Here is a 26,670-nt window from a genome sequence, read left to right on the forward strand (position 1 = left end):
GAAAATTTCTTTGCCCACCTTCTAAAGAGGTGATTCTTGTATATGAACATTATGAGCTTCAGCAAGCTTTACTGGTTTTTATGACTCTTTTTACACTTTTGAACACATTTTTGTCCACATTCCCCTTTACATTCGTCATATAACAATTCACAACCAGTGAAAAAAGCGCAGGGAAAAGAAAGAAATAAAAAATTACTTATATATATTAAATACAATTTTATAGTAAGTTGAGATAATTTAGCAGCATACCTGGAACACACTGAATCAAGTTGGCAATCATTGCACTGAAATGAGCTCTCATATCCTTAAGGATTTCAACTTCTTTATCATTTTCTGCTTCCAGAAGCATGCGAGTCAGATCAACATACTCTAAGAACAAGGCTCCAAGGGCTAATGTATCTCTTTCTAAGGCTCCGTTTGTGCTAGCACAAAGGAAAGTTGTACATTAATATAAAGCAGCAATATAGTTATACTACAGCTTTTTTAAGAAATGCATAAAAATCTCCCCATTAATTACACAATTCTTCAAAGAACATACTGACATAAACCCAGTGTTGCAAACACTGAAAATTGTTTCATCTAAAGATCACTATTTATGATGAGTGATAGTCCTACCTGTCACTTATAACACCGGCATCAGCAAGCAGTTCAAAAATTCTCAGTAACTGTAGTCTTAGTAGATCTCGGCGTTCTCGACGTTTCTTGTTCTTCGAATTTAAAAGAACAACCATTTTTTCATATGTAGAAGTGTAAACATAAAAAACCAGTAACCTCAAAAATGTCAGTCCAGTAGTGAGATTTAAGAATTCCAGCTCAAGTATTTTCTTCACGAAATAACTTGACTGCTTTTGGATATTTCATCATAACACTGTGCTTATACATTGACATGGAAATAAATATTCCCAAATTATTGTCTTTGTAACTATTCTCAAACAGCTACCTTAGTCCTCATTGAAAATGTGGAAATGAAATAATGAAATATTGTATATAAAATAATTAATATTCAAGGTTCCTCTGCTAAAACCCATGCTATCGTCAAGTAGCAGAGACATTCATGTTAGCTTAACACCATCTAGTTTGGGTGCCAGAAGCATCGTAAAGCACAGAACAATTATTCAGACCCCAGGAAAATATTTTAGATTAGCCATTCTTGAACTTGGTGATACTGCAGCTACATTCAAGTTATCTCCTAGCAGACACTGCTCTAGTACACTCCTGGATGTGTTGACTGTAGTGGTTGTACACACAGTTACCATACTCCTCCCATAGAATAGCACTGCACTGTCAACCATTTCATTATATCTCATTGTCTTCTAGAAATCTGCCCTTTCTGTCCTCTATTTTGCTGTGGATGCAACAAGGCTTGCTCTTTGCTGAATGGCTAAATTGACTTATTTGTATCCTGCATCTCCACTAAGCCAAAACAAACGTGAGAAGGTCAAAAAGCTGTTATTGCACTTAATTTGCTGTCAGAACAAGAAAAGCTCAGAGAAATCCCAGATTTTCCTTTTCAGAAAGTAAGAATGGCAGTACTGAGTCAGATCAAAGGCTTATCTCATCTAGTACTCTGGCTGTGCCTATGGCTGGTAGACGTCTGTGAGAAGAAAATGATACTTTCCCTGGTATTCTGACCCAGAACTGGCAGCCTGCAGCATCGTAGCCAAAGCTTTTATTCAACTCATGATCCCATTTGATTTGTCCTATTCAGAGCCCTGTTTTTCTCCCTTTACACCTTAAAGGTTCCAGGAAGCACATGCAGAGAAAAAGGCATTTTTATTGTAACAGTATTCAACAAGCACAGCTGCCTCCTGGAATGGTGTTAGAGGCCATCTGGCAAGCTCTGTGTCAGTGCCCACATGACAGACCTTGCGTAATGTCAATTTTGGTTTACCCCTGCAGTTCTTGGCTGTGCTGGTAATCCTCTTTCTAGTCATAGCATATGTAGTTCAAGGATGTTATTTCTGATGTGTTGGATAGCTGCCTTCTGACGTGGAGGCCTACCATGCTCTCTAGAGCTACATGACCCATATAGTCACTCCCGGGTCTACTGGTGGTGCTGCTTGCAGGCAGGTGGCCCAGTTTCTTCGTATCAGGAGGAAGCCAGAAATTAAAATTGCAGTTTCTTGTTCCCGTATTGCTCTACTAACATTTCCATGTGCTAAATTTGCTCTTACAGCATACTGTAAACCTCTGCATTCTCTTGATTACTTTCCTGAGGGTAGAATGGAAATGTGTATCTCCAGAAAAGGCCTTTCAAGTCTAAGTTGTCTTCAATGGTGCAAAGGGAGAAATGCAGAGGCAAGGAGCTGTGCTAATGTGTATTAATTCACTTCTGCCCAATATCAAAACAAGTGATCTTCATTTATATCAATGACTTTCACAGGGATGGAAGGCACACAAGTGAACTGAGGTGTTACACAGAGTGTAAGCAACACAGAGTGGAAATGGTAGTGAATGTTTGCCAGAACTATTAAGAATTGTCCACATAAAACTTGAGTGAAGCACCCACCAAGTGACTTAATTTTTGTTTTGCTGAGAGTCTATGTTCACCTATTTATGATTTAACTTCTTGATCACCATTCTCCACATGCCTTCTGTACCAAAGACTTGGCAGATGGGGACAGCGCACCAGGTTACCATGATGATACCTTATTGAAACTGCTGTGAACACACAGTTTGAAACTGCTTGAAAACCAGGTAAACAAGCCTGGGTAGAGTCTTAAATCAACAACATCGCTTTCTGCATGCAACTGTGCAGACTTCTCGGCTGCATGGACACAATGCCTGTGTCTACATTAGTAAACAAGAGACAGGGACTGTCTTTGGCCCTAAAGGCAAGTAACACAGGCTGCCTCATATTCACTGCTCCAGAAGATCTTAAGAAGGCTGGCTTTGTCCACGCTGCCTAACAGGATTTATGCAATGCTTTCCTGGCCCAAGGCATTGTGACTGCCTGTTTTCTTATCACAAACTGCCTGCTCTGACCTGAGGGTTGTGTTGCAGCAACTTGGCCCATAGGCTGCTGCACACAGGGAGATACGTAGAGGATGAGGGGAAGCATACCAGAACAAAAGCAGCTGAGGTAGTTTGGAAGACTGTATGGTGGCTCGGTGCCTTCTGGGCTTGCTTCTGGGAGTGAGCTACTTCCAGAGCCATCTCAGATTTCTGTCTTGGAGCCAGCTGGAATGGTCCAAAACTGAGCCAGGGAGGGAAAACTGAGCAGAAGGGCAACTTGGGTCCAAGCACGCTCTATGGCTTTCCCATTTAAATGCATCGACACATCCTGTAACTAAACTGTTTACTGGAGGCTATAGATCATATCACCAGAGGTGTTTAAGACAAGGTCTGTCAGAAATGACAGAAGACTAGTTCATCCTTCCTTGGACCAACTGGATGATCTGTTGAGATCCCATCTAGCACCACTTTTTATTATGACAAAAGAGAGTACTACAATGAGGGTGAAAATACTGATGAATTTGTCAGTTAACCTATTGTATTTAGCATGAAAAAATGTAGTCAGTTGAAGTTGAAATAGATGACCTTGGTTACCCTGCAAATAAAAAGCACATCTGAACACTGGTGTGAAATGCGCCTGCAGCCCTGCTGTGCTGCAAGGTAATTTTTCCAGATATTGAAAGTGGATTTCCAATAGATTCGAGTTCCATATAAGGAAGTTCCATATTTAAAAAAATTTTTTTTCCTCAGAATGGATTTCTATACTGTACATTTTGTATCACTGATAGACTTTAAATTACACTAGGTTTTAATGGAATTATTTTATGTCCTTATACACAATAAAATTCTTGTTGCACACAGAGCTTAACTTGTTACTTAGTACAAAAGAGTAACTTTGTATTCTAAAGAGACAGAATTACTACTTTTAAATCATTTTTTTCAGTTTAAACAAGCTATTACATTTAATTTCTCCAACTAACCTCTGGTCTTCTTTCTAGGGCTTCTTTCATTAGTGGGTGAAGTTCTTCTACTAATTCCCTAAATAAAAAAAAATAAAATAATCTTTGTAGACAAAATCTAGTGTCCTTTGGAAAACATCAATATTTTACTCAATACATAAACCCATATGTGTAAAGTACAAATAAAAATTTAAGCATATTTAAATTACATACAAAATAACACATTAGGATTAGAGGCAAGTGACTGAGAATATGGTAAGTGGGGAAGTACCTGAAAACAAGGGAATTTGTTCTTCCAAATCCTAATACAAGTGATTCTGTTATTTCTATGCTTTCAAGTCTCATCAAAGGCACTAGCTGCTTTAGTAAGACTCCAACAGATGGAGTTCCAATAGCCTAAAATATATTGAGAAATTATTGACATTTAATTGTCAGAATTATCAATATTAATTAAATACATCTATTTTAAACAAAAAAAAACCCCACAACCCATTGTCCAAGAATCAATATGTATTTCAAAATTGTGCTGAAATTATTTTACTATTATGGATATCAATATACCAGTCTAGCTACATCACAATCATCTCAATAAAGCATAACAAATAAATAAATCTGGGAAATCTCTTAGTTTTCATTCAGATGATTGTAATTTACTTAACTTATTTCATTAAAATATTCCAGTCATTGCATATGTGGAACTATTGCTCCTCTCAGGTTGCTACTACTTGAAACTGTATTTCATATAATTATTCCCTCATGTCTGACAGGCATAAAATGTTTATTCAGAAATCTGCTTTATTGCTCAATAATGTTACAAATTCACAGATTGGAGAGCTCTACAAGGAAAGAAAGCGGATGATCAACAAAAGTTAACTTCAGTATGTATGCCCAGGACTTCTCTATTTTGAATATACATCACCGAATGCAAAAAAAAAGGTAGTATTTCGAAAATGCCACGGCTTTTGCCAATATTTGTTGGCACATAATGTCAATACAGGTAATCAGATATTTTAGTGGCCAATTATGTGCCTTAAGCAGTTTGTGTATATTAAAAAATTTCCCTAACTGAAATACTTCAACAGGGTAAGATTTTGCATGCAGATGCAGTTTAGAACTCTCCTAAATGAGTAACTTGTTTGAAACAGGATGCATTACCTTATTATCATAGTTCAATGTTCCATCAGGAGTTGTAGCCATGATCTCTGGTGTTGAAGCACGCAAGTGTCCTGGACTCATAATACTGGGCTTTGCTACTCCAAAACAGAGAATAAGGTAGTTTCTCCACAATGTAACATAGTTGTCTCCACTGGTTGCTGTACTTGTTTTCTTTGCATTAACAGGAATACTAGAATTTAAAAAGAAATTAAAATTATTAAAATCGTTCTCCGGTCTTAATTAAAGAGTATTTTAAAATATTTTAAAAGGGAATAAAACATGCTACATATCCACCAGCTGCAATTCAACATGGGAAAAATCAATGCAGGCAGAAAACTGGAGTTTTCCGCCTTACAAGTTGCAAATATGAAACTTAAAACTGAATATCTGGGTAGTACCTTGCAGGATTTATGAACTGATACTGAAATATGAGACTAAAAAAAGCTTGTATTAAAATCACCCAACCCATCAAAATGAAAATTAAATGCAGACTGCCACTTACTTTGGATCCACAAGAGGCATTATCAACTGTAGCCTTGTGAAAGCGTATGGCCACGCATAACTGAGAGCTGTAGGACAATGTTTTGGTAAATTCTCCTGCCTAAGAAAACTGAAGAGGCAGAGAACCCACGGGTCTTTTACAGACTGTGCAAATATCCAGACATGCGAAGGACTTTTCACATCATAATGGCTATTTACTAGGACAGCATTCCACTCCACCAGCCACTGCAAATCCACGCTGTGCGTTAATGGGATTGTTGTCTATGAAGAGAGAAGACAAAAAAACAAAGTTACAGTCATTTATATCCTGCCATGTTCCCCCTCAGTCCTTGCCTATATTTTCAAGCTCCATGGCCAACTTCTGCTGGATTTTTTAGACCAACACTTTTATGCTTCCCATCTCATTGCCCTTTCACTCAGGAGAAGCTTTTTACAAATAGTGATAAGAACTGCCACATTATTTCCCCTCTGGTTCTTCCTTGTAACTCCTATTTACTGTTATAGGCACAATAACTTTCTACAGTAACTAATGATTATGATGACCAATAGATGAATATAGTCTGTTACTTTCCATTCTACTTGCTGCCACCACCCAGCCATTGTCTCTTGCATGATGCTGCAGCATGAAATAGACTGCCCTTATGTTCATTGTCCGAACAGCCGGATGGAGCCTTAGTCCATGATTAAGGCACCTACATGCTATGACAGTATAAGAAATGCCAATGCTATTAATAACTATTCTTCAGAATTCGTCAGGGTGTTTGAATATGTTTATAGGGAATTAAGAGGCTAAAGCAGGCTGTTAAGCAGTTTTAATCCACTTAAAATCCTGCTATGTTCAGTGATAAGTACAGTTCTTTTGTCAACAAACCATTTCTCTACTGTAATTTAAATTTTGTCCTAAGAAAACAACTGTGAAATGAAAACTTAAAACACATGTATTTTTGCATTCCTTATTATTCACTTATGAGACCTCAAATAGAAAGTAATAGTAGTCTGCATCCTGCATCCACTGTTATGAAGTAATCATTAAATTACCACTACCTGCTGTACTTATCAGAAATCAGGTACACAGACAACACATTTGCTTTGCTATATTATTAATGCATAGAATTAAAGCACAAAATCCAAACCTTCACCTACAGAAACTGTAACAAACCCAGGTTTTGCTATTTCAGATGAATTTTCTAATTCCTGGGTTGCAGAGCCAGATTTTCTCTTACTTGCTCAGTTTCTGATCCCTCAACTTTATTGTTTTCAGCTGTACAGTGGCCTGACTTCACCACCAGTTCCATGTGTCCTTCCTACTCCTGGAAAGAGCACTCATGCGGCAAGGACTGATTGTTGCTTTAAACTTAATCAGGCTGAAAACTGCCCCAAACTGATAGTTTCTGCTCTCTGGACAAGGGCACTGATCTCTAAAATAGTATGCAAAAGAAGTTGCCCTATGTATCAGGGTCTCTGATGATACTTCTTTATTCAAAATGCTTACTGCCTCTCTGCTTCACCAGACCCACGAAAGAGTGAGATATTCACCCCAGCTGTGACTTACTCTAGAGCTTAGGCTTAGGTTTGCAGGCAGGCCCACTTCTGAGCATGCGAGGGAGCTAAAGCTTATTCCCTTCTGGAACAGATGACAGCAGTGAGTGACTTCCAAGCACCCCAAGTTTTAAATAGTGGTGGCAGTAAGAATTTTTTAGTGGTTCTTTTGGATGCAGTTCACATGTCCAAACTCTAGGTAGCTTTGATTATAAATTCAGTTATAATATTTTTTTTATATGTAGTACAGTATGATCATTTTCATGAAACAGATTGTCTGGGACATTGTGGAGCCTTGGAGCTCTCACGTAGATAGCTGGAGTCTTAAAGCTGTATGATTTCTTTGATTTCTAGAAGCTTTATTTTTAGTCTTTCATGTCTGATATTTGTTATGTCCACATGCTATGTAAACAGTAGCAGTAAGAGTAAAGTAATACTTACTGAATCTGAAACAGCCACATGAATTAAACTTTCAAGAATAGAAGAACTCAGCTGGTCCATGACATCAATCATGGGCCTGTCATCATCCTGCATAACACAGATAACATAAGTTAATCTCTCTCCTGACCAAATTATTTCCCTTCTTATTTTTCTGATACATGAAACAGAATGACCTAAAAATTTTAACATTAATTTAAAATGGCTGAAAAAAATCATTGGTAATGATGGGTGCATTTTGTCTTTGTTATATGAATCTCAGAACCAAATCCACGCTGTGGTTTGAAATAAAGTTAATTTGTGGCTATAGCTCACTGCTTACCAAACAAAAGCACATATCAGAAAATCCCAAATGACTCTGGATAGCTGGTATCAAAAGACTGAAAAATTAGCTTACTGTTTATTAAAGCATTCTTTTGCCATGAAGACACATATTTGTGTTCTTAGGCATTTAGATGGCTCACTGAACTGTGATCGCCAACACACAACATGACTCTTTGCATTTCTATATCCATAAAGAAGACTTAGAGGTCTTTATCATACAAGAAAAATGTACATGAATAATCTTAAACATGTCTGATGCTGTGGTTTTTTTACAAAACAGTATGCTACAGGAATGAGTTTCATTTCCAATACAAGTTTATAATCCTGACAATACAAAAACGATCCATGCAGTAGAAAACAGGTTTTACAGTGTCTTTTACATTCACATCATGCCAAGAGGAAATATTAAGTTGCTGTATATGTTTCTCTTCAAATTCTTTACAGGGAACATGTTATTAATGTGACATTGTTCAGTATACAGAAAGGTTTGCAGTGTTAAGGCAAATAGAAATGGTAAGCTCAGAACAAATGTTTTTTTATAAACTATGTGCATACTTGCTGCACTGCAATTATTATGTTAAAAGCAAATGTAACAGCAGTTTCGAGCTTTACCTTTAGAGAATTTTAATTCAAAGTTCCAGAAAAGGAAAATCATACCTCTGTCTGGCCAAGGGCCAGGAATAAAGCACGGATCTCTCTGAGGATTAAAACAGCTAGTTTACGTGTAGCGACCTGGAAGCTACACAGCAGAACCAGTGCAAATCCTTCAACTGCATGTAGCACATTAGAATAGGGGCTTCTTTCAGATTGTATCCTGTGGCTGGATCCATTTGGTATCAACTGCAGAACAGTGCAAGGGGGAAAAAATGGAGTGATGATGTTTGAAAACCCTGTCTTCAAGAAATATTCTATTTAACTAGGACAATATAAAGAAATAAAATGCAGAAGCCATGTAAATGCTAAAGTAGGGGATTTACAGCATTCCCTCAAATAATCAAATTTTGTTGCTTAAGTTACCTTGTTCTACAAAACCAATACATGAGTATAGTCCTTTTGCCCTCCCTTTACTTTGCAATTCAATTACCTGCTTTGTTCCATCCTCCACTATAAAAATGCACAGCTAAGTCAGACAGTGTTCACACTTTTTCTACTCCAGATAATAGGCCCATAGGTCCTTCTTTGATCCTGTAGCAGTCAACACCTTTGGAAGGTGGCCTCTATAATCTGACCCTCACCAGTAAAGTATACAATATTTACTGAAAAGCATGTGAGTATTTATCTTTTCTACAGTTTTTGTAATACTACTATTACATTAATTAATACTCCTCTGTGATATAAAGCATACTTCATGCTTGCCCAAACAACAACATTTCCAATGTGACTGGGTTAGGAGATTGAGAAGCCTGAAAATCATCTCTCATAATGAAAATATCTGTGGGACACTGCAGATGGGAGGAGCAGGAGCAAAGCTGTTCAGTTCCCAGGAATGTTTGTAACACATGGACACAGCAGGCTGTAGAAACTATCAGATTCTTTGATGTTTTTGAATCAAATAAATGAAACGGCTACAGGAAGGGAAGATCCACTTCACTCCTCTCAGCATTCCCACTAGCATTATTAATCAGTTTCAGTCCTGGGAACATGTCCTTCTGCCACATCTACATACACATATTTCATTTTATCTGCTTTTGTTGATGTGCATATTTCAGTTTGACATGCATTCTCTCATGTTGCTCAACAACAGTAACATCTGCTGTGTTACACAAGGACGTGGCTGTCCTCAAAAGACATCTGAAGTATGTACCTTAAAAAATTAGACATAATGAATTCTTCTCAGGTGAGTAAATACAAAATACATAAACCACAGCAATACCAAGGAACATAATTTCTGCCTTCAATTAGTGTAAATGTTAGGACACAGATGTCTCGATTTCATACCTCCGCAGATCTGGTTTTTGCCTGTTCAGAAGTTTTTCCTGGCGTATGTATTACAAGCTTCCATTGTGTAAGCAACTGTAGCAGCAACTTCAGTGAAGTATCAAGAAGGGTATGATGCATATCATTCACTTCACGTAGCAGAAAATTAGTAAAACCAAAGAGTACATCCTCCCGCCAGTCAACAAAGTCAACAAGTAAACCCTGAAGAGAATTCTGTGCAATGTGTCGGAGTTCATCATCCATATGGATAGACAGCCTGTAAGTTAAAGTAAATGTCAGGTAATAAAAATCGAAGGAGTGCTTTTTGTGGAAAGGAACATATGTTTCTCCGTAACTTAACAGCAATGGAAAATTCCCAATGACTATGTAAATTTCAGCAATGCTACCATGGTTTCATTATTTCTGGCCAAAATTAACATCCTTAACCTGTTTTTTTTCACTGCAATTCTTGATACAACACTGCCTGAACATCTTCATGGGTCCAAAAGAAGTCTCTGTTCCATTCCTAAAAGATGGTATCATTGAAATGCATAAATTTGGCAGCTCTGCCATCTCCCCAAACAAAGTATACTTTTGATTTACTTATTTATTAAATAGCTTCTATGTAGTTATAATAGCAAAAGGCTTGCAGGTTAATATATGATTTCATAATTTATGTATTTATTTGCTTACTTTCAATATAAAAGTAAAAGAATCAGAACACTTCACCTGCCTAAGAGTTAAAACTAGTCTTTAGCCAAGAAGCAAATCACAATTATTGAAATAAAATATTCAAAAGAAATAAAAATAAGAATTTGAATTAAAAAACTGCTTTATGTTTTAAACAACTAAGGATAGGGAAAGGGTAAAAACAGCCTCAGGACTTTCCATACATTTCCATACATTTAAAAACACATTAGACACTCCCAAAATCCTTCTGAATGATGGTGCAATTTTAGATCCCATTTTCAAATTATATTTCCTTTCGTATTTGCATCGTGTTGAAGTTTTCAACACAAAAATTCATTATACTTTCTTTTGACACAAAAATTATCAAACCACTTCTGTGTTGGTAGCTTGGCAGAATAAAGTAAATTCAGATCCGTGTGTTCTGCAATTTTTGGTTCATTGCATTTATGATGTATTTTGTTTTAATTACCCATGAGACTGTAATTTTCTGTAGTGTGTTAGAACTCATTTTCAAAGTATTTTATCTACATTTAATCTACAGAGTTGAAAATGAGGACATATTATAAAGGAACTGAGAGAAAGCTCAGAGAAAAAAACTCAAAACAGCCAGATGGAGTGGAACCAAATTCCATTCCGTTGGAAGTATCTGATGAGATGCAGCTCATAACAAATTTGGTTCATTATAGCTGCCTAATTGGGAGGCAGGGGGCATTTCATTTAAGTCCAAGGAAAGCAACTGCCATGAAACTTCACCCCTGGTGAATATGACTTCAAAAATAACTGCTACGGTTTAATAACCATACGACTTTCTATACAAATTTGGAAACGTAGTATTTCGTTGTGCTAAGAAAAGACCATTTTGGTCTCTATTTGGAATGCCAAAACCAGAAAAACAAGCAAAACCCCTGAGACTATGATTAAGTCATCCATTAAATGACTGCCACAATGACACAAAGTAATAACAGAAAAGAGGAAACAAAAAAGATACGGCTCTAAGTCCAAATTACTGTGCAATGACATTATCAAATGAGATGAAATTCAAATTGAGCATAAGAATGCATCTATGTATTACCACTGCATGACAGGCAGCTTGAGGAAGCAAGTAAATGTTAGTTTGCATTTTAAGTCAGTTAAATTTAAGACCTACTTGGGAATTTGTAATGAATGATTTCAGTGGGCAGTGAAAGGGTAAAAGGTACAGTATATACTTGACATCTGCTTTAGCGCTTATAATTTGAATACAGCTGTCCTGGAAGAGGGTCTAGCTCCTGAGTTAGAGTCCTGGAAACCACCAAGAGATACATCTGTTGTTAGGATGAAAAATTCAAACCAAACTGTGAACAAAAGAACCCATTAACACAAAGATGCTATTTTATCCTTAGTGAAAAGAAAATATTTAATCCAACAACACAGTCCCCCACAAATCCCTGGCCAAACAGCTTTTCAGGTTCTATTCAGAACCAGGGAGGAACTGAAACCTCACCTCGTCAGAGTTTTTTATCCTTGTATTGATTCTAGTCTCTGACCCAGAAAACACATAGTATTGCAATGCAGTGTTTTCTAGAACAGCAAAGACTTACCTCCTGGGACTACTTTTTCCTAACTGGGGGTAGTAGTCAGTCTGGACCCAAATAAACATGGGATGGTATAGAGAATGTAGAAGCAGCCCTGGTGCTGGGGTAGTGTGGAGACTTACGTTAGGATTAGGTCAGGTATAAATTCCTTGAGCAGTTTATTCCCTGGAGCTATATTTTTGTAGAGTGTTTTCAGTCCACACTGTCCCAGACTAAATAGACCTAACTCTTTCAAGCCATTGATCTTCCTTTCACTTATTGTCTGGCCAGTCTCTTCTTCAAGCACAATGCACCAGCTTGGACACTGCTCTCCAAATCAGGCATCCTTGATACTGATTAGACCAGAAGAACTTTTTCAAAAGTATTTTAGACTTATTCCTATTTAAATATGTGAGCAAGGTTCGCCTTAGGAACATCATTGGTTTGTGTCTGTTCAGTCTGTGATCCTGCTCTGCAGTACTGAGATCCTACCCAGTATTTCAACACCTTGCTATAAGTCTCCTGAACCGTTAACTATCTGTTCACTCTTTTACAACCTACGATGCATTCATTTACTTTTACATAAATTGTGTTTCCCTTGCTTATATTTGAGAATCTTATTTACAACAGTATTAATGTGTCAAAGATGCTGTATCACAAGTACACGTGGGAAACGAAAACAGCTTCCCAAAGGTCCCCTTGTTGGAGAAAGGCTGAGCATGTAATTGCTTTCAAAGTTGCTCTAGAGATGCTGTCCTCAGCTCCTCTTGATATCTCACTTCTCACAGACAGAACCAGATAAGTCAGCAGACCTACTGCTTGCATTGTCCCAGCATGGAAATTACCCAAGAAATGCTTGCAAACTGATTGTGGCTGAGGAATCACAATTGACCTTTTCTGCATGAAGTTTGATGACAGAATATAGACAAGTGATTATATTGACAGTTGTGAGATTTAAGGAGGGAAGCACTAATTTATGAGGAAGTCCGCATTGGTCTCCAAACATTTTTCTGAGTAGTGACAGGTCTGACCTGGATAATCTTCTGTGTTTGAAAAGCAGTGACCAGAATGGATATGTGCTTTCTAACAGCAGTTAAAGCCATTACTAAGGACAGAAAGCTAGTTAAAATGGTGGATTAAAGGTAAACATGTTCTTTTTAATTTCCCTCAAGCAGAACTGATGTAACTATTTAATATGATATCTTTATAATTTGATAATGTAATGATTTAAAACAATCCACAAGTGATTTACAGCAGAGGATGAAAACACAAGGAAATCAAGATGGCCACACGCCACATCACACCTACTGCTGACTGCAGTTACGGCTTGTTTGGCTGTTTGTACTTTTTACTACTAGCAGAATAAATTGTTTCACTGTTTTTTCATCACTAAAGAGCTAGTGACAGAGCAGCAAAAAATGCTTTTGAATGTAACCCTCTGGCTACCACATCTGTAATTCCTCACAGATGTTTCAGAAGCAAGAATGGAGTGGCAAAGATTGCTTTGTCACAGCTACCTCTGAGCAATATGCTGCAAGGGCCTTCTGGCTCAATTTACTACCATAATCCACTGACATACATAAGACATGCTGTAATCTTTGACTTGATACTACAACTCAAATGTAACAGACTTTTCTCCACTGACCAGTACCTGTCGCCATTATCTGCAGTAAGTCAATAATTTGATGTCCTGAAAACTGTTTTAGCAGTCTTGTGTAGTAGACTATCTTGTTTTGTGAAATAGTTGATCTAGATAAATTCAATGGACCCCAAGCAGGGAGGGTATGACACTTAAACTTATCCTTTATGTATAATAATATTAAAAATAAAATTTAAATTATTATACATTAAAAACTTTTTTGTTTGAAAGATACAACACGTAGCATATTCTATTTTACCAAGCAGATACATGAGAATCATAAATCAAAAGTAAACAACTATCTCAATGTTTTTCCACTAGACAGAAAAGATGTTCTCTCCTGTTAAGCAGAATGCTGTGATGGTTAAAAAAAGGTGAATATCATGAAAGGTTAAAAAAATGGTGAATATCATGAACAATAGTGAATATCATGTAATTTACATACTGATGGAAAAGAGTTCTGGATGATTTATCTACTCTCTTATAAAATGAAGAGCCTATAATATAAACACAATGACTGTAAAAAGATGTGAGGACTTTTCTGTCTTATTCATTAATAGCATATTACTTTTTATAAGCATATGATTGTCTAAGAAACAGTTATATATTTTGCAGCTCAGTTTTTCATTCTGTTCTCACTTAGCAGTCATCTAATGTTTGAACAGTTTACCTTGCCAGCAAGTCAATCAACTCAAGTTTTGACATTCCATCAGGAAGCAGTCGAGGAATAGCAGCAACACATGTTCTGAAGAGATCAATTTTGGGCTTTCTTTCACCTCTGAAAAAATAAACCAGAATTTTCACTAAGCTTAATAAGTAATTGTGTCAAATGATCCACCTATGGTATTTCAGAAAAGGGCTGGACATAATGGAGAGCCAAAGGCCTACTATGAACATCAGAACAGAAATCTAGACATTATAAATGGAACAAGGAAACATGAATAAATGTTTCCATTGAATGAATGGTTTTGATGTTGACATCTATTACTGAGTAATTCTTTCAGAGAGATACTGGCAGATATATCAAGATGGAGTTATAATGTAGGAGGATTCCTTCATCAAGCTCAAGCATTTGCATGATACAAGCTTCAGATGAGGGAATGAGTTGGGGTGTTCACCATCACAATGCAGCTGTATTACACCAGTTGTATAAAGCAAATAGCAGATATGTAAGAAGCCTAAATAACAAGGCCCTCAAAATGACAAAGATCTGTGGGAATCGCACACCACACATTATTAGACTGAAAAAGAAGCATAATTTACAGGTAGTTATGGCAAAAGAGTTTCTGTCTGTCCCTGCCTGAGATGGCAGCACTTTAGGAAACATTATCAGCTCAAACATGTTTTAGTAGTCCCAAGGCAGCTGTAGTCTGTGGAATGGCTCAATTGCTCCCTAGCAGCCTGGGAAAGTGGTTGAATCTAAAGTTCAGCATGAACCAAAAATCTAGGTTGAGAGTCCTTAAGTCTTCTAAAAGTAGTTCAAATTTCAGCTGCTGATTATTTTCACAAGAGATGCAGTTCTTTTCTGACTTCTTTCCAGTTTTTTTTTTTTTTTTTTTTTTTTTTTTTGTAAGAATGCAGATTAAAAAATTCTTTAGACAGACCTCAAAATGTTTGTGATTTTTCTATTTGCTCATTTTTAACTCAATGATCTATTATTTGATGATTGAGTATAGAGTAAATAACCAAAGCATAACAGCATTTTAAACTGTACAGTCTTTCCCACAATATCATTAATTATTAGCCTGTGATATGCTTTAAAGGGATCAAAACAGCAAGGTCCTATTTAGGGACCCTACTGTAAACATGCAGAGAAAGGCTGCTCCTGCTTTAATATGACTCTGACCAAACCAGAAAAGAATGAGGAGGAAGAGACACACTGATAAGCATTGTAAACTACTTAATACCACACTGAATTTCAGTGACAAAACACAAAGCTAACCTAGTTTTCCTGCACCACAGTGCAATGCCCTGCTTACTACATTACTCTGCCTCTCCACTCGACAGAGGACATTGCATTTGGATACCTTACTTCTGTATTCAGTCACAGAGAAAGCATGAATGCAGTATCATCTCACAAGTCTAAAATAAGATTCATGGAGTAACACTGAACATTCACTGAAACAGTGGGTGTAGAAAAGGCATAAACTGACATTAAGCTTACTTATTTAAAAGATTAAAGTAAATTTTGTGGTGAATACTGTTCTTTCTCTTAACACTCTATTTCAGCTTGGTACATTAATGAAATGATGATATGATTTTAACCTGCTGACTTAAATTGTACAATGAAGGGAAACAATTTTCATAACCAGCTATCTCTGTCCACGGCATCTGTATCCTAGCAGACAGAAATTGAAAGAAAGCCAGCAACTGACTGAAAAAAGAGTAAAATACAACATTTAATCCAAGAATTTGGTTATAAACAAATCCCTTCGAACTATTATTGCTAACACAAAAAACTAGTCCAATTAATAACTAGTGCAAAATACTATATTTTTATAGTTGTAAATAGTAAAGTGTTGTTGAGAATTCTATTGGCAGGCAAACCAATGAGTCTTCCTTGCTGACTTGAAATGGCAAGTGAGCTTTGCAGAGTTTCCTTATTATCAGTCCACAGTGAGGGTAAATTGTGCCCTTAAAATGGAGACATGTAAAATAATAGTCCATGAGGAAACTCTTCCGAAGGAAAATGAAGTAATTGTTTATAAATATAAAATCTGTGGGTGTTTTGTAGGTTATCAGCTGCTCAGAAGACTAGCAGAAGATCCAGATCTGAGGCTCAAGTTCCCAATTTATCTGAGCTACCAGTGTAAGCATGTGAAGTGCCTGGCAACAGGGATCCTCACAGGGTTCTGCAGTCATCTCTGGCCAACTCAGGATCCAACAGGATGACCTCTGGATGAACATACCGACAGCTGTTCTCACCTGCAAGCTTGTATTTTCATACCAGCAGATTTTTGTTACATATTGTCAACAAAAATCTTTCAAGTACTTGCAAGAACAGGTTTGCATGTTAGAAAAACGGATGCCCTACTCTGACTATATTAGAAAGTAATTATAACCAGTATTGAAATGCAGATCCCAGTGGAGGATGCAAGGATGCTCCTTAGTTAGGATTTCAGTAAGACACTACAGAGTGGCATCTATTTCAACAATAAATGCTTAAAGGATCAGTCATTAAATACAGAAGCATCTCTAACACTGACAAAGAAAATTCCAGAATCTCTATACTTTAAAATGTTATGACTATTAATTTCCTAGCTATTTCCCTCTGATTTTTATTTTTGTATCAGCTGTAAAAAGTAGTTGAATTTGGATAGGCACTGCAGTCTATTTACTACTCACAGTACTTTCAGCAAGTTGTCTTTTTTTTTCTTTTTTTGACACTATATGAAAAAGAAAACCATTATCAAAGAGACCAATTTCCTTTTCATCATACTTTGAACTACACCTTGAACTTTTCTGCCAGTTTTTTCTTCTCTTCTGGCATAACTACCATGTCCAACCCTCTATAACATGAAAGATATCCAAGGTCTCCTTATAGCTGGGCTTTCTACTATCTGTGCTCTGCATGTGTAAAATGATGTCTCAGTGTCTCTAAGGTCCACTAGATGTCCACCTCACTAGAACTCTCTCCAGAAAACTTCCTTTATTAATAATTTTGGATGAGAGTGTAAAATGCTGCAGTCCAACACTGCTTGAGATGTACTGGCTTTATTCTCTTTGGTGGGGTATTGCTTAAATCCAAGACTCTTAATATGACATGACTTGGTTTTTTAATTAAGATTTGATTTTGATTACAGGTACGAATGGAAATTTTGACAGATTATTGTTAATAGTGATTTACAGAATTTGTTGACTTTATTTTTAAGTTCAGTCATGCAAATATACCCTGAAACAGTGTTTTGAGCATAGGCTGACAGGTTTTCCACTTTGGGCTTTCAACTTCTACCATCTAAACATTCATGGGATTCACACGACTTTGGACACATCGAGAGCATCAGTTCAATTCCAAACACTGCAAGTACAATCAACTTGCCATAAACACTTATTCAAAGTATACACTAAGCTAAATCTTCCCCTTTCTTGTCTATTGTTCTGATGACTCACAATAGTCAGAAATATATAAAAAGTTCTGAAATTACATCTCAATATTTAATGGGATTTACTGTTCTTAAGCACTCACGTAATCATGTCTTCAGGTTCTTTGTTAAGCATCTGTATGTTGGTTAGCATCATGCAGCGACCGACTTCCTTGTCAAGGTGTCTGAGTATGTTGTCCACGGCTTTTCTTACTTGAGAATAATATAATGACATACCTGCAACAATATGCATTTTTTTATAATTCGGACTATTTATAGATATGCATATTTTGAAAAAGCTGTTACTCATGCTGTTCTGCGTAAATTAAGAAAAAATGTTTTCCTCATGAGATAGCATATTCCATTAATAATGATAACTTCATTCAGAGACAGAATATGTTGCCCTCTCCAGAAAGAGTGCTATTGTATGTAAAAATAACCCAAGTGATATACAGATACACATATTTTTCCTGGAGAAGAAGTTAAAAAATACCTAGTCAAAATATGTCCCTACATAGTCAAATGAAGCCACACAGTTGGTGAAGTTATACAATGTATTGTGTGACTTTCTATGGCAGAAGTAAAAGTTCTGATCCAGTAGCGAGGTTTAAAAACTACAGGCAAAGAGAAAAAAGGAATCTTAATGAGCTCTCCTAAAACTAATTTGGTACGGAAATTACTGGCATGATGTTTTATGTGAAAAATGATATCAGCCATACAGCTTTACAGCAGCTGATGGACAACAAATCCTTTAAAAAATAAAACTTAACTCTTTCGCTATATTCATGAAAGGTTAAAATTTTAATTTTGATAATGAAAATTTATGTATTAACTCTGAGCAATATATTTTCAGTCATCTCTTCTCTAGTCAACCATTTTCCTGTTTGATAAAGACAATGTAAGCTTACATCAATTTCCAGATCTATTATGATCAAAAGTTGAATGACAGTGTAGAAGGCAAAAGAAAACACAGGAATTACCTATCTTAATCTTACATGTTATACATGGAAACTAGAATGTTGTATCATAAAATAGTGAAGAAATAGCTAATAAAATGTAAGAATTCAATACTTCAAACCTTTATTATCAAATTCATGAGGAACAATCAAAATGAACTAAACTAGTGACAGCACTAAATACCACGTCTGTGGAACATTTCAACAGCAGTGGGTCTTAGGTTGATTATTTTTTTATATATTTTGATATTACTACAATGACATAGCAACAGTACAACACAGGTGTTTGTCACTGGTGTAGAGACATGCAGGCTTTGTTTCTTTCATGGAAGTCTGAGGACCTAATGAAGTGCTAAGATGAGTAGCCAAATCTTCCTTTTTGCCAGCAAAAGCTGGGACATTCAGGGCATGATAAAGGAGCTTTTCTCCTGCAATCCAGGATTCTCTCCCTACATCAACTACAAAGGAAGCCCCAATGTAATGGACTTTTAACTTAGGCCTTTCAGTTCAGCTCTATTTTACAGTTAAAAGTTTCTGCCACGTTGGGAGCTTCAGTTTGTATGAGATAGTGCAATTAAAATGAGGATATCAAAGAAATCTTTGCTGGTTTTCAAGGCTGGTACGTTTTCTGAGCACAGGCACTGTTTCTAATAAGATGGATATGCATGAATAAACACAGCTATTCAGCATTGAAAGAAGCTAATTCTCTACCTGTGTACTTAAACCTCCCTCTAGAACAAAGGGTTGCTACCACTTGCAAAGCACAACTTTTCCTGAAACAATTAAAAAAGCAGTATTTGTCAAACTAAACCATACATTTCATTACAAAGCACAATAAAGTAAATGTTTACAATAAATATATCAATTGAATACTAAACAATAGTAAATTATTCTGCTCAGGTACTGAAGACTTTTTCACATTCATTCTTATCCAAGCTTCTATATTGTCCGTTCTCTTACTGACCTATCATTTTAGCTTCCTCCTCTGTAAGAGTTTTGCTCAAATACGTCTTCTTCACTCTGAGAGTGTTTCCAGACGGAAGGACAGCTCCAGTCACTGGCATTGGAGGTTCACCGTCTTTTTGCTGCAAGCTATCAGCAATTACCAAGAAAGCTCTCAGACCAATATTCATTCTCTGGAAAGTTCAGAAGATGAATGAGTATCATAATAAAATAATCATATTCTACTCATATTCTTCAATCATTTTGAAATTCTGAGTTACACACCTGCCAGCATTTTTCTCCTGTATCTCCGCTACATTGACTAGATTGATATATTTCAGAAAAAAAAGAAAAAAGTCTATGAAATAAAGAATGAATTCATATCTGCACTATGAGTACATATGCTCTCCCCTCTCAAGTACTTGCAAGTACCCAAAGTACTTTGAGTAGAACGTTATTTTATCTTCAGGATAAAACACATGAATATGATCTGGAGTTTAGTAATGCATCTTAACTGGACCTTCAGTTAAACACAAATGTCCTACATGGTCCATTATAAAGAAAGATCAGTAACTGTATCAAAAAGCCCCAGGGCTGACCATACTGAGTGAAAAGTCTAGCATAATGGTCAGTGCCAAAACTGCGATGTGAAAACATCAGGAAGATGAGGCTAAGTGACCTGAATGCCTTTTGGGAATTCACCAGAGGAAAACTTGCAGGCTTTGCATTACAATGAATGAAAGATCAGAATGTTTTCAATTTCCCAGGAATTTATTCAGAGACTGTCCTACTGACAATCTCCAAGAGGCGCATTTACATAGATTATAGGGTTGGGTTTTTTTTGTAGAATGCTAAAGCCTACATACATCAAAAAGTGACCCTATTATTTCGTTGTTGTCAGACTTACATTGCTGTTGAGAAACACTAACATTTCAGATGTTGTTTTATCAGGAAGCTAAGGCCTATGTCCATTCACTACAAGCTTGCCTTCATGCAATGCTAATACACAATGTCCTTTGCAGGACATTCCTCAGTCAATACTGCAGGTGACTGACTCAAAACATAGCGGGGCCTGCCTGCTCAAGGATTCTGTTTCATTTTTATTCACTCTGATGAAGACATATGAAAGCTGTGCTCAAAGTAAAGCTGGCCTTTCACTTCTGCTGCTTTTGATAGTAAAAAGCTTAATATACTTTTCCAAATATTGCTTGTATCGAATACAATTTTTGTAAGGTAACTCATTCTATTTTAACAACTTAGTGAATAGATATGGCTGTTTAATACTGCAAGATTAATACAGACATATTCTATGAGATTATCATAAATGTTTTTTATTTTTCAAATGTTTATTCCTGATTTTCAAATGAAAATATTTTCAAAATTATAAGCAAATACATTATTTTCAAGATAATTTTTCATTATTTTATCACTTATTTTTATTTTGATTTCTGAAAACCTTTTTCAAATATCTGATTGTCTTCTCTAAGGAAAGCACTAGGAAGCTGACTCATGACACTAACGCTAGTGGAGCTTTACTGGACAGAGTGCTAAAACTTCCTTAGAGGCTTGGGGGTTTTTGTCATCTTCAATTCTCCTTGAATCATATACTCTTTTTCAGCAAAACTGTTTTAAAAAACATTGAAAATTTTACATAAAATTCATTTTTATATTAAAATACTTTAAGTCATTGCATATAACAAAAGCAGAGTGATAAGGAGACACTGTGATCAATAGTTTTCTTTTTCTTTCAGACATTTGCAGTACTTCACATTTAATAATACTCACTGAGGAAACAGAAGATAGCCATAAACAATATGACATTTTACAGATTAAAGTTCACAAATGTATTTTACCAATAAATCAAGTTCAAGATTTGGCCTGAAAACTGGTGAAAGTAGAATTAACCAGAAAGGAAATGTAGCACAATACAATACATACTAACATATATTATATACTGTATACTAATATATACTAAAAAATGCAGATGCACATCATACCTCAGGGTTGAGACTGAAAGCTTTTGCTGGTTTTCCAACACAAAGGAAATCAAAGATAATTTCTTTCATTGCAAAATCTAACCGTTCCTAAAACAGTGAAAACAACGAACATCATTATGCTGCTCACTTCTGCTACTTATTCGCTTTTAGGTAACAAAACGGTGAAAACCAGTTTAATCAGGATTTATTTAAATTTATTGAAAAACAGATTTTCAGAAGTACACAGAACATATTATCAGATCTAAGCTTCCAACACTGCTGTATGCTGACAAATTCAAGGATTTATGGCATGGAAATAGAAGATGATCCATTTTGGAAATAAAGCTTTTAATTATTTCATTTAAACTGTGGTAATTATGGTACTAACATAGTATTTTACATAAAAGGATCTTGTTCACAGATGGCACAGTTCAAGGAATATTTTAAGCATGTTTAATTCATTCCTATTCAGAGACTTTAAGTATGTGCTTAAGTGTTTTGCTCAATGGGAATGTTTTCTGAATTTAAGCAATAAAAGAGATGAAACTGCCAGCACTGAAGGTTAGTTTATTTTAGCAAATCCCATTTGAACTGATCAAAACTGAATGTGTCAAGTACATGCTGAACTTGGTTTTCCTCTGCTTTAAGAGCACTACAACTCATTGTATAGTAGGAATGATTCAGTATCAGAACAAAATATAGCTTATTATTTTGAACTTTATTGACAGTCAGAGACTATCAACAAATGTATTTTCTGACTTGCTGACAATTTAAAAAACTCAAAAAATACATTTGGGTTGAAGCGAAAGCATTTTTTTTTATCCATTTTCAATGGAATGAAGTTAATCAAAATCAGCTGTTCAAAAGAAGTCTGCCCCAGCTCATTCGATAATTTTCTCATTGCCTAGTTGAAAGATACTGACAATGGGGTGGCGAAAACATCAGACAATAGAAGTTTACTTGTTTGTTAATTTGTTATTTGCAAAACAAGTTATTCATGAATTGCAAAGACATATGGATGGTTCTCCCATACCTGTGCAATAAACTGTATTATCTTTACAAAGATGTTCAGAGGCATATCTCTTGGCACAACACCACGGGACCCTTTTGGGAAAAGCGTTGTGACAATAGTAATAAGTCGACTGTAAAATAAGGAAAAAAAGCATCAGACATTTCTGGACCTTGCAGACCTTCGCTAAACATGAAACATATGCTGGATATCCTACTCCACTTAGAAAGACTAGAATGTACTTCCTTTGAAATGAAAATGTAATGGGATATCTTGCTCTGATCCTTAGTTACAAATTCAATGTAATTATTTCATTTCATGACTACGTTACAAGAAGCAATAGATCAGTCAATGACATGGCACTTCAAAAGTATTTCTAACTTTTAAAAGGCAAAGAGTGATTTTTAGTTCTTACAGAAGAAGAAACACCTTATACAGTAATTTTAATAGGTGAGAGAGTAACTGACAGTGCCACAAAAGTGAATAATTTCTTGTATACAGTTCAATTTTTTGTTTCACAAAAGGAATAGGTGCAGGTCAAAGGAATTCAGGAGAACTATACAACTTCTTCATTGGCAACATCCACTTTACAAGGCTTCATTATTATTACAAATACATCATCTTACCTTTGGGTAGCTGTGTTGCTTTCACATTTAATTCTGATCATGTAAACCCACAGTAGTCTGTACAGAGATTCCAGTGCAACTCGAGCCATTTTGGGGTCCTTATTCTAGAGAAATATGTAACATAAGAATAAACTTCATGTACAAATGAGAAAGGAAGTTCTCCACTTAATGAATGTCAACGTGCAGAGTTTTCATAATGACACTACAAAATGACACAGCCTCACAGCTGCCCAGTACGCTACTCCTGTAGCTGCAGGAATGCTTATGCATCTGACTTACCTCTCCTGCTATTACTTAACTTGTCAGTAACCCCAACTACCAAGTTAGTTAAATTTGATACAGGCTACAATTTAAAATCTTTATTTGAAAACCACTTCAATTTGACTCTAAAACCAAAACCGCATCTTCGGTTGATTCTGTCAATTCAGAAAGCAATTTCCCTGTGGTGGAGACCTGGTGTGAAGAAAACAGCAGATAAATAAATAGGCTGCCTTAATTAATATGGCATCTGGGATCAGCTGTAATGAATTGGATTATCTGTCTGGATTGCAGTTTATTTTTGGAAACTTTTGAAAGAGTACAAGATTGTCTTTGGGTCTCTTTGGTCATATGCAGTTTTCTGTGGCAGTTTTAAGGGCTTTCTGAGTAGGGTGCAAGTACACGCAGTCCATTCAGATGGTCTCCTGCATGTTGGGCCATTCACTGGGTTAAACTTTGAAGAAGTTCAGCACACTTTGACCTGAGATAAGATTTGCCCGGCCCACAGTGCAAATCTTCATGACAAAGAGCTGAATTTTCATCTGCAGACAAATCACAGAGTCACAGATCAAAGACCATGGTTTGACCAAAGAAACTGCAACCAATAGCATCAATAATTCTTGAATATGTTTTGGTCTAGGTCCTGCAAAACGGAAGGAAGAAAATCTGCTGATGATACGGGATACGGCTCCAACTTCCAACATGCCATCTGTCACAAGCTTACGAATAGGAACACTGTTCTTGGGTTCCAGTTTCCATTTAATTTCTTGACAATATATTTTATTTCAATATAATTATACTTATTTTATACAATAAATATTTATATCTTATACAATATTATAATTATTTTATACAATAAAGCTTTACAAGAAACAGAAAATTTAATTTTTTTCATTTATTAAAGCAGCATACAATGGTTGTAGCACATGATTAGAATAAGTAGTAAAAGGAATGCCAAAGTTTACATGACCGATTAATCTTTGCAGGATTTTAAAATAACATTTGTTACAATAAATTTGTTTAATTACCTGTTTACTTTCAATCTATTTTTCATCAGGTATCATCATGTCAGTCTTTCTAAATTTCGGTCCTAAGAGTTCCATTTCTTCAACAGGCTTATCAAAGTTTATTCTTACCCCAAAGCTATCAAGAAAACAGCAGACACTGTGGCTAATTGGGTCAAGGTTAAAGAGAGCTTGTGTGGCAGAGGAGGAAGTCACTCCTATAAGCAGAAGTCCAAATATTCCAGCAATATAATAGTTCAGCTGCAAGCGCAGTTGAGATGGAGGAGAAAAGGGCTGAGACAGCTATTGTTGGAGATTTCTAAATATAGCAGGCCAGTTTTCAATCAGAAACAGCAAGCTGCAGAGCAGAAGCAGGATTAAGAGGAAGATGATAAAAAAGCCTGAGAAACATCCAGGGATAAAGAACTGGCTGGATGGCCGCACGCAAAGAGTTGTGGTCAATGGCTCGGTGTCCAGCTGGAGATCAATAACGAGCGGTGTCCCTCAGGGATCGGTGTTGGGACCGGTCTTGTTCAACATCCTTGTCAGTGACACGGACAGTGGGATTGAGTGCGCCCTCAGCAAGTTTGCTGATGACACCAAGCTGTGTGGTTCGGTTGATATGCCAGAGGGAAGGGATGTCATCCAGAGGGACCTTGACACACTTGTAAGGTGGGCTGATGCCAACCTGATGAAGTTCAACCATGGCAAGTGCAAGGTCCTACACCTGGGTCGGAGCAATCCCAGGCACAGCTACAGGTTGGGAAGAGAAGAGATTCAGAGCAGCCCTGCAGAGAAGGACTTGGGGGTGTTGGTCGAGGAGAAAATGAACATGAGCCGGCTTCAGTGTGCGCTCACAGCCCATAAAGCCAACCGTATCCTGGGCTGCATCAAAAGGAGCGTGACCAGCAGGTCGAAGGAGGTGATCCTGCCCCTCTACTCTGCTCTCGTGAGACCTCACTTGGAGTATTGTGTGCAGTTCTGGTGTCCTCAACATAAAAAGGACATGGAACTGTTGGAACAAGTCCAGAGGAGGGCCATGAGGATGATCAGGGGACTGGAGCACCTCCCGTATGAAGATAGGCTGAGAAAGTTGGGGCTGTTCAGCCTGGAGAAGAGAAGGCTGCGTGAAGACCTCATAGCAGCCTTCCAGTATCTGAAGGGGGCCTACAAGGATGCTGGGGAGGGACTATTCATCAGGGACTGTAGTGACAGGACAAGGGGTAATGGGTTAAAACTTAAACAGGGGAAGTTTAGATTGGATTTAAGGAAGAAATTCTTCACTGAGAGGGTGGTGAGGCACTGGAATGGGTTGCCCAGGGAGGTTGTGAATGCTCCATCCTTGGCGGTGTTCAAGGCCAGGTTGGACGAAGCCTTGGGTGACATGGTTTAGTGTGAGGTGTCCCTGCCCATGGCAGGGGCGTTGGAACTAGATGATCTTAAGGTCCTTTCCAACCCCAACTATTCTATGATTCTATGATTCTATGAAATTATGTGCATGTCTATGTGCAAGATCTGTGCAAGCGCATAGTGACTGTGTGATCAGTAGTTTGGAAAGCACAGAGCATGTCTCCCTTTGGAAAACTCCGAGAAGTCCACGAACATTAGAGCCTCTTGAGTATTTTAAGGATTTTTGCCTACAAGAAAAACCCAGCCAGTAATCCTATTAGGACAAGGAGTATTTGGCCTAATATATCCAACATCTTCACTTTCCCAACAGAAGGTATTGGCACTGGATGTGATTCCTTTACCACTCCAGGCAGTGCCCAACTCACTGTTGGTGAAAAAGAATTTGTCAAAGCTGATGTGGGCCTTTTGAACATGGGAGCAGTTGGCAACAGAGCTCTGCCAAGATCTGCTCTGTTTCTTGATTGGTAAGTGCTGCTGGGTTTTATCTGTTGTTGTTGCTCTTCTAGAAATGTCTTTTTCAATGCATCCACCTCCTTTGTGACTGGCACAGGAACAACTGGATTGCCAGGAGTGAGGCTCATTTTCTTTAATTCTTCCATTTCTGTTTTCCAATAACATGGCACTAGGTCTGGCCTATTTAGGCTGAAAGGATATTTTGTTGGTACCCATGCCATTTGGGCATATATTCATGCCCAAGACATTGTTTGACGCATTCTTAGTATAGTAAGTTCTGCACC

At 36.9% G+C, this 26,670-nt stretch overlaps 1 protein-coding gene across 2 annotated transcripts in view; it reads right to left on the reverse strand.

The window, feature by feature from the left end:
• FRY (FRY microtubule binding protein) overlaps positions 1–26,670 on the reverse strand; it is a gene marked incomplete at both ends in the record, with an annotated part of 167,064 nt that overhangs the window by 74,366 nt on the left and 66,028 nt on the right. For both annotated transcript variants that reach the window (XM_080614000.1, XM_080614001.1), the window contains 15 exons: positions 250–422; positions 616–707; positions 3,936–3,993; positions 4,186–4,310; positions 5,070–5,259; positions 5,572–5,831; positions 7,551–7,637; positions 8,529–8,711; positions 9,810–10,065; positions 14,341–14,448; positions 17,857–17,989; positions 19,673–19,844; positions 21,648–21,734; positions 22,660–22,768; positions 23,262–23,365. In XM_080614000.1, the coding sequence (XP_080470126.1) occupies positions 250–422; positions 616–707; positions 3,936–3,993; positions 4,186–4,310; positions 5,070–5,259; positions 5,572–5,831; positions 7,551–7,637; positions 8,529–8,711; positions 9,810–10,065; positions 14,341–14,448; positions 17,857–17,989; positions 19,673–19,844; positions 21,648–21,734; positions 22,660–22,768; positions 23,262–23,365 (2,137 nt within the window). The remainder of the gene's footprint in view (positions 1–249; positions 423–615; positions 708–3,935; positions 3,994–4,185; positions 4,311–5,069; positions 5,260–5,571; positions 5,832–7,550; positions 7,638–8,528; positions 8,712–9,809; positions 10,066–14,340; positions 14,449–17,856; positions 17,990–19,672; positions 19,845–21,647; positions 21,735–22,659; positions 22,769–23,261; positions 23,366–26,670) is intronic.

Source organism: Psittacula echo (genome assembly GCF_963264785.1).
Source record: "Psittacula echo genome assembly, chromosome: 3".
In the NCBI taxonomy this organism is placed as follows: domain Eukaryota; kingdom Metazoa; phylum Chordata; class Aves; order Psittaciformes; family Psittacidae; genus Psittacula; species Psittacula echo.